Raw genomic sequence first — 9,596 nt, 5'->3', positions numbered from 1 at the left:
TAAAACGTAACTTTTGTCTGTGAAATATTTGACCAGTTTTGTAAAACCATAGCATCTTTGTCTTTGAGAATGGTTGCACAGCTTATAAAACATGGCAGCCATTTGCCAGTCAAATTTCAGCTGCTATTACACCGAATGAAATGGGGTTGACGTGTTTGACTTTTGACATGCAGGGAAAAAAAATCATTGGCGGCACCATCACATTTTAGATGCTTGTTAATGGTTTAATAAACCTCAAACACAAATATTTCATATGATTTAATAGATATCCTCATAATGAACAACTTTTTGAACAACTTTTTTCAAACCAAACAAAGGCTATATTGTAATAAGAAGATTCATTTTTCCATCATTTAAAAATGACCTGCGCAAACGTACAGACGTGCAATAAATAAATCAAACATTATTAAATCTACATTGCGTAGAATCAAAGCAAGATAAACTCATAGTTTATTGAGCAAGAATATTTCTTATCAACTTTTGCAAGCTAGTCTGTCTCATTATCAGGAAGATGTTTCTTTATCAAGGGCTAACTATTTTTCCAGTTTGATTGCAAAAAACTCCCATTGTCCAAAGACTCTATTTTCCACTTTAAACTCTGTATTGAATCCTTCAACTGCTTCTGGTTTAGTTCCTAGTGCAGATCTGTGCGAGAAGTTTTGCAGCTTCTTCATAGATAAGATTGTTGGTATTAGGTCTCAGATTTTATCAGTCTTATCTGAAAGTTGTTATAATTTACAGATTAGTTATTCTAGTCTGTCTGCTTTTCAGACTATATCCCACTCTGATTTGCTGGCTGTGATTTCTAATATGAAATTAACCACCTGTTCTCTTGATATTATTCCTGCAGTCCTATTTAAGGAGATATTAGTGGTTGTTTTACCCAGTGTACAGTCCATTATAAATGCCTCTCTGTATGGCAGCACTGTTCTATCCTGTTTAAAACGTGCTGTGGTTCACCCCTTGCTAAAAAAAACAAACCTAGATTCTTCTGAACTTCATAACTATAGACCCATTTCTAAGTTGCCCTTTTTGCTGAAAGTTCTGGAAAAAGTGGTTTTAAACCAACTTACACCGTATTTAATCACAAACAACATCTTAGATCCTGTTCAGTCTGCTTTTAAGGCTAAGCACAGTACTGAGTCTGCCCTATTAAGAGTGACAAATGACATCTTGTTATCGGTGGACTCTGGAAACTGCGCAGTTCTTGTTCTGATAGATTTAAGCGCAGCCTTCGACACTGTGGATCATTGCATTCTGTTAAAAAAATTAAATCACGAGGTTGGCATCCACGATGCTGCCTTAGATTGGTTTGAGTCTTATCTTTCAAATAGGAGTATATCCGTAGAAATTGGAGAATTTTCATCATCCCCAGTGCAAATCACCTGTGGGGTGCCACAGGGTTCGATTCTGGGTCCAGTTTTGTTTTCTCTTTACATGCTTCCATTACGCTCTATCTTTGAGAATCATAATATCTCCTATCACATCTATGCAGATGATACCCAGCTCTATTTACCATTAGACTCTGGTAGTGATTCTGTTTTTTCCCTGCTAGCATGTTTAAAGGATATTAAAGAATGGATGGACGAAAATTTTCTTCAGTTAAATGAAAATAAGACAGAGGTTATTCTGTTTGGCTCTAAACTGCAGATTGACAAATACAGTGATTTCTTGGGGCATCTTCAGTTAAAAAAACACTCCCATGTTAGAAATCTGGGGGGTCATTTTTTATTCAGATCTGAAGTTTGACAAACAAATAAATTTGGTGGTCAGGGCCAGCTTTTTCCAGCTAAAGCGACTTCGAAAGTTAAAGCACCTACTTACTTTTAGGGATTTGGAGACCGTTATTCACGCTTTTATTTCCTCAAGGCTTGATTACTGCAATGCCTTGTATGCTGGAATCAATCAGTCATCACTCGCACGAATACAGATTGTCCAAAATGCTGCAGTACGTTTCCTGACTGGGACAAAAAAGAGGGAACATATTTCACCTGTTCAAGCCTCTCTCCATTGGCTACCTGTGAGACAAAGAATTGATTTTAAGGTTTTAACTTACGTGTTCAAAGCACTGCATGGACTTGCCCCCATTTATATATCAGAACTTTTTAAGTTTTTATTCTCCTCAGAGATCACTCAGATCTTCAGTCCAGTTGTTTCTGAATGTCCCGAAATCTCGTTTGAAAACCAAGGGAGATAGGTCTTTTTCAGTCTACGCTCCTAAACTTTGGAACACACTACCCATAACGATTAGAGCTTCTCCTACATTAAGCGTTTTCAAAGCATCAATTAAAACCTCTTTGTTCACAGGCTTACTCATAATTTGGTTCATTTGTATGTACCTCTTAAATGCTAGGGGTTGCAGTTTTTGTGATGTACCAGATTGTGACTGCTTTTTACATTTATACAATTTTGTTTTATTATTCTTTTAAGTTAATGGATTGTTTACTTGTTACGTCTGTTTTCTGTGTGTGTTTTGTTTTGCTTGTGAAGCCCTTTGGTCAACATTTGTGTTGTTTTAAGGTGCTATATAAATAAACTTTGACCTTGACCTTGAAGAAACTAACACCAACAATAAAATAATTTTATTGACAAGACATTTAATACACTGTATTATATAGAATATAGTAAATGTTGATTTTGTATCCTGGCCAATGTAATATTTTCATCAAATTTGCTACAAAATATTTTGGTATAAATATTGGTATAGTTCATGCAAAATGTACATATATTAGTGCTGTCAAACGATAAATTGTGATTAATTATTAATTAATAATTATTATTATTATAGTTTTTGTTTACATAATATATGTATGTGTACTGTGTATATTTAGTATATATAAATACACACACATAGAGTATATATATATTTTAAATATTTACATATGTACATACATGTATAAATATATATTCTTATATTTTATATTATACAAATATTATATAAATATATTTCACATATAAACACAACGTATTTTTATTAAATATATACATGCATGTGTTTGTATTTATATATACATAATAAATACGCACAGTACACACATATATTATGTAAACAACATTTTTTATTTTGGATGCAGTTAATTGTTTGATAGTACTAATATATATATATATATATATATACACACACACACACACATTGTCTTAAACACAGACTTCTTTTCTCCAAACAGCTTGTGCATTATATTATTTAAGTATTCTAAATCCATACTTTCACTATCATGTATGGAACAGACTGAAATAATAGATTCTCCAGAGTTCCCAATCTGATTTGTCTGAATGGAGCAATGCTAAGTGGTCATTTCACCTGTAAATTACAGTGAGACTTGTTTTTCGTGAGATCTGGTAGGTTGGTACAATAAGTCATTCAAGAAAAAATAATAATAAGGTGGATTGAATTTAAATACAGAGTTCTGGAATGAAACTCTAGATGGCGCAGTCCGATAGGTCTAGCTCAATCTGACTTGGTGACATCATTGTCACATGGCAGCTGATTGGTTCTCTCATGTATCGGTAGCCAATGAGCTCACTGCTCAATATTCAAATACCTGGCTTTTGTTTGCTGTAGCAGTATGCAGTGCACTTCAGAGACCCTCCACCTTCCCCAGCTCCACCTGTATAGATCTGCTATGAGGTGATCATGTATGCTATGGGGGTTATTCATATCTGTAATATGTGCAGCAGCAGTATTTCTTACATGCTCACAGCAGCATGTTGTGGATGTATTGGCAGTAGCAAGTCTCGGTACTTGCAGCAGCAGCAGCGTAGCAGATCTATTCCGCCAAGACCAAATACATTAACATTGTCATGTATATTACCATGCCAATCCCTCCGAGAGTTGTCATGAGAGAAATACTGTTGTAGACTGTTGACGCAAGAACAAATTATTCACGTACAGTATTCAGAATCACAGCTGTTCCTCTCATCGCCCTCTGTCCATCTCATAATGTTTGTTCCTGTTTAACCTCTTCTCATTTCTCTTCCAGAAAAGGAAGTCCAGTTCCAGCACCCAGCTGATGGTGAGTGTGAAACAGGCTCCATCCTGTTGACAATCTGCCACAAACTGGCAAACTTTAAAGGCCGCAACCCAACAATGAGCAAAACATGGCTGCCATGGAGCTGGACTTTCTTTTTTCTGTTATTGATGTTACATCACATTTGTAAAGCTGATGTTGATCTGACACATTTATTGTTGCAGGACCGAAGCTGCTGACTTGAAATCCTCTGATTTTCACCAATTCTTTCTTTCTTGAAGGCCCAGCCAGTCAACTCTGATCATGTTTTATGTGATCTTGGCCAATAAAAATCCTGAATCTTAATGTGTCTTTTATAGGAATCGTCAGAGAGTACAAGCACCACAATTGAGGATGAGGATACTAGAGGTGAGACTGTCTGTCTGTTGGTCTTTTTCTGGTTCTAGGGATTCAGAGCACTGCACATTTCCTCTAGTTTCTGACACACCATAGCAGGAGCTTCCTGTCAACGACATGTTCATTTGAATTAAAGGGAGAGTTCACCCAAAAATGAAAATTTGCTGTTAATTTACTCACCCTCAGGACATCCAGGATGTACAGGGTAGGTGCTTTTTTTTCTTCGGTAGAACAGTTTTTAGCTGAAACTGTGGTCCTTGGTGATTCATAAAATGCAAGTCAACAGCTACCGGTTTTTGAGAATGAAAAAAAAAGCCTGAAAAAAAAACTGAACATTATTTTCAACATTATTACCTGTAATCCAGAGCTTTAGTCAGTATACGAACAAATCATTCTTTTGAACCTGTTCTTTTAAGTGAACTGGATGAACCAGTTCACCAAATCGGACTGAATCATCTGAAACAGTTCACGGTTTGATTGTTACTCAATCAAAACTCACTTTCAGACTCCTGACAGTCACTCCGACTCGAAATGAGCCAAAATAGCGGCGTATCTGATCATGTGATAAATGAACTATCAAGGAACACAAAATTAATACCCATGGCTCCTGACAATATGCTGAGGCCTTATGAAGGAACATTCAAAAAACTGAACATTATTTTCAACATTATTACCTGTAATCCAGAGCTTTAGTCAGTATACGAACAAATCATTCTTTTGAACCTGTTCTTTTAAGTGAACTGGATGAACCAGTTCACCAAATCGGACTGAATCATCTGAAACAGTTCACGGTTTGATTGTTACTCAATCAAAACTCACTTTCAGACTCCTGACAGTCACTCCGACTCGAAATGAGCCAAAATAGCGGCGTATCTGATCATGTGATAAATGAACTCATTCAGTGCTCCAGTTCCTCCAACAGTCACTGAACTGAGGAAACAGATCGAACTTGACTGAAGACCGATGAGCCGCTGATATGAGCATGCGTGAACCGAGCCCTTGAATGAACGTTTTTCTTGTTTCACATTGTAAAAAGGTGAGCTGATAAAGGGGAGCTCATTCACTTTATATGCATTAAACATGCAAAACATACACGTTTCATGTCATTACTGGGTGCTTTAATAATATAATTGTGCATATGTGACGTCATTGCGTGATTACGTAAACGGACTAGTGAACCAATGCATTTAAACAAACTTTCCGAAAGAACCAGTTCACGGAAACTAATCGGACTTCCCCATTTGCCTGAAGCTCTGGATTACAGGTAATAATGTTGTAAATAATCTTCAGCTTCTTGCACAGACCGATTGTTTCACTTCATAAGACCTCCATATATCGTCAGGAGCCACGGGTATTAATTGTGTCTTGCCTGTATTTGCTTTTTTTACTTTTTTGAAAGTGAATTGCAGTAATCTTCTTTACTGTTCTGCTAAAGAAAAAAAGTCACCTATATATTGGATGAGTAAATTAACAGCAAATGTTAATTTTTGGATAAACTGTCCATTGAATTAAGCACAGGATTGTTCATTCTGATGTTACGTTTATTTACCATTATTGGATACGCAATTATTTATTTCGCAGGTACTTTTATCAAACTTCACTAACATTATAAGTCAATCTCAAGGAAAATAACAATTAAAAGTGACACATATATAGACAAATGTATCACGTTCTGATCCCCTGAAACGACTTCTAAATCTTTATCTTTGCAGTGAGGAAGCAAGAAATCATCAAAGTAACTGAGCAACTCATTGAAGCCATCAGCAATGGAGATTTTGAGAATTACACGTGAGTTTTGGACCATTCGTCTTTCACCATCCACATTTGCTAATCTATAAATATGAATGTACTGTAGTGGAGACCGGCAACAGCTGTAACTCTTGTTTTCTTTATCGTCTGTAAAGTCCTGTTCACATCACTATAACTATGAAGTGTTATTAATCGTTCTCATTATATGAGAATAGCGTCCACACCACAACTACTCTATAACGATAATGACAGAGTGGAATGAATCATTGTAATCAGAATGATTGTTTTTCCATCTGATGAGTGATTAAATCATTGACAGCCAATCTAAATAATTTAAAGTAGCAGACAATATAACTGCAGTGCATGCTTATAATAAACAAAATGTAATTATGTGTTGGCATGGATGCAAATATAGTTATTGTTCTTGGTGTGAATGGACATGACTTTAACTAATTTGGGGCGGATTGCAAAACTAAAATCTCTCTGAGGCAGAATTCCTGTCCAAATGCATTACGTAAAGTTCACTGGATGGTTGCGGTATGTCACCAGCGGAAAGTCAGCCATTGTTATTTTCTTTTTGCCTCGTCTGCATATAAACTTTCTCCTTCTTTTACCCATGGTTAAATAGTCCCAAGGTAACTGAGATCTTCAAAACTGGACCATTTGTATATCTATATACATTTGACTGCAAAAAAGCTAGCTTGGTAGGATTTGTCAGGCATGACCTGAAGATCACATTTGGTAAAAACTGGACAAAATGTGTAAGAGTAATGGCAAAAAAACAATTGCAATTGTTGATCGCTAAGTTGGTGCCATTCCCCAAATTCATAGTGCCAAGGATGCACAGCAAGTTTCATTTCAGCACATCGAAGATTTAAAAAGATGTTGTAGTTTGTTAAGATTCATAATGGTGAAGAGACAAAATGGCTGAGAAGCATTGATATGGTCTGATTCAGCAGAATCTATAGAGCCATTGTGATTTTAGGAAAAATAGTCTCGTGAACAGTAGATGGCACTGTCATAAAACTTGCAGATGGAGCAGATGGCCTCCATATCAATGTTAAGGCTAGAAGAGATACAGCTGCAGCTACTGGGCATGCACACATCAATATAGCGTCATTGTTGTCACCCTGTTCAACAATAATTACTGGTTTTGCATTATTGTAAGAGGTAGGTTTAGGGTTGGGGTAGGAGTAGACATTAATAAAACACAATCTAATAGGTAGAAATTTTGATTTATTGTTAGTTTCTGGCCGTAGCTGTATCACCTCTAGCAACAACTTGATCAGGAACAAGATATCATTCCAGATATTCCTCACAGGAAACTTGTTCATTTCGGCATCTCCTAAAATTAAAATTAAACAAAAACAGAAAACAGAACAAATTACATCTTCCAAAATTCAACAATTAAAAACCATAGAGAACAAGGATATTTTCACGTGAGATTTAAACACATCAATTGAGGGTGCAGATCTGATGTCAGGTGGAAGGATATTCCACAGTCTTGGGCCAGCGACCAAAAATGCGCAATCCCCTTTAGTTTTCAGGCGAGTTTTTGGAACTGAAAGCAGTAAGCAGTTAAATGTTCTTTGAGATCTACCAGAGTTCATATGAATCAAGTCCGTAATATATTCTGGGGCCATATCATGGGACAGCTTTAAAAACATACAGTAACACCTTATACTGAATCCGATATTTAACTGGAAGCCAATGTAGCTTTTCCAAAACTGGAATAATATGCTCCCTTTTCTTTGTACTAGAAAGGAGCCTCGCGGGCTGCATTCTGGACCAATTGGAACTTTGAAATAAGAGATTAGCTTTCTCCCAAAAAAAGTGCATTACAATAGTCCAAACGGGAAGAGATAAATGCATGAATCACTATCTCAAGGTCAGCAACAGACTAATAGGATTTCATTTTTGCAATAATACTCAACTGAAAGAAGCAACTTTTCACCACACATTTAATCTGATGATCAAACGTTAGAGCTGAGTCAAAAGTTATACCCAGATTCCTTATTTGGGACCGCACATTTGTTGTCCATGTACCTAAAACATCATTTATGTCACTGTCAACCTTATTTGGCCCAAAAATGATAACTTCAGATTTACTCGCATTTAGCTCTAGGCAATTTTGCTCTAGCCAGCCCTTCACCTCCTCAAGACATAATAACAAAGATGAATGAGAAGTTGATCCTCCAGATCTAATAGGAAAATAAATCTGAATATCATCAGCATAAAGATGATAAGACATACTATGTTTTAAAAAAAAGGCCTAAAGGCAGTAAAAAATTGTGAAAACAGAATAGGACCCAAAATGGAGCCCTGAGGAACTCCACAATCAATAGAAACTGAAGAGGAAGAAAATTCCCCAACCCTCACTGAAAAGGTTCTTCCCTGTGAAGATATTCAGAGACCAATAAGATAATGTCAAGACTACCTTCAATATGATACTGTCAATATATTATTATGATATACTATATTATGTTTGTGTGCAGGAAGATGTGTGATCCCAGTGTTACGGCGTTTGAGCCTGAGGCCCTGGGAAACCTGGTGGAGGGGCTGGATTTCCATCGCTTTTACTTTGAAAACTGTAAGATGCAATGTGTACCTGTATTCTAATTTCTAACAATTAAAAGCAAAATTCCAATTAGATTCTGCCTAATGCTATTTGACCTCAAGACTTTTTTAATGCTGGTTGAATATCAGTAGCTATGGATTCCCATTTCAGCAACTGAATGAAAAAATAAAACAAGGTAATTTCAGCTTTGTTCTAGCAATTGCGTGATGTAAACTCGCAGTTCTGACTTTGTTTCCCAGAATTGCGTATTTACATCTTGCAATTCTGACCTTAATACTCACAATTGTGAGTTTATATCTCACAATTTTGACTTTATTCCTCAGATTTATGAGTTTATATCTCACAATTCTGACTTTTTTCTCAGAATTGCGAGATATAAACTCACAATTGTGAGAAAAACATCAGATTTGTGAGAAAGATTGTCAGTGATTAGCATTATATTTCATATTGGTGTCAAACACGGATTTATTTAAGACCAGGAATGGTTTTTATACAGAAAATATGCAAATATTTGATATTGTCTGTGACGAAATATGTGACGTTTCTAAGTTGTTAAAGCAGAATGTGATGTGGTGTTTAATTGTGACATCCAGAAAATGATTTGGGATTAATTTGTTCAAAACAATACAGAAAAATACGAAAATGTCCAGCAAAGACATGGAGCTGATGACAGGGGAGCTCCTTTCTGCTGCCTGTTCATCTTTCGTTTACTTCCTATACTGTATCACCATTTGTTGAGTTATAGAGGCCATTTTTTCTAGGATTAAAATGACTCGCCATGTCCAAACAGATTCAATAGCTGAAATAATTGTTAAATGTAACTCTTGTTTTTTTAAGGATATAGGCATTTATTATAACTTACATAAATGAATGAGTTATGCACTCTAAGTAAAAAAAAAAAATAA

The 9,596-nt window shown here is 35.9% G+C and overlaps 1 protein-coding gene across 1 annotated transcript in view; it reads left to right on the top strand.

Annotated features, from left to right (window-relative positions):
• The window catches only part of camk2a (calcium/calmodulin-dependent protein kinase II alpha), a 51,615-nt gene that overhangs the window by 37,738 nt on the left and 4,281 nt on the right, over positions 1-9,596 (top strand). The window contains exons 13-16 of the mRNA XM_016267565.1: positions 3,981-4,013; positions 4,328-4,376; positions 6,077-6,152; positions 8,609-8,703. Of these exons, the coding sequence (XP_016123051.1) occupies positions 3,981-4,013; positions 4,328-4,376; positions 6,077-6,152; positions 8,609-8,703 (253 nt within the window). The remainder of the gene's footprint in view (positions 1-3,980; positions 4,014-4,327; positions 4,377-6,076; positions 6,153-8,608; positions 8,704-9,596) is intronic.

Source organism: Sinocyclocheilus grahami, unplaced genomic scaffold, assembly GCF_001515645.1.
Source record: "Sinocyclocheilus grahami isolate Dianchi unplaced genomic scaffold, SAMN03320097.WGS_v1.1 scaffold39.1, whole genome shotgun sequence".
NCBI lineage: Eukaryota > Metazoa > Chordata > Actinopteri > Cypriniformes > Cyprinidae > Sinocyclocheilus > Sinocyclocheilus grahami.
This window is presented reverse-complemented; position numbering and strand designations above follow the sequence as displayed.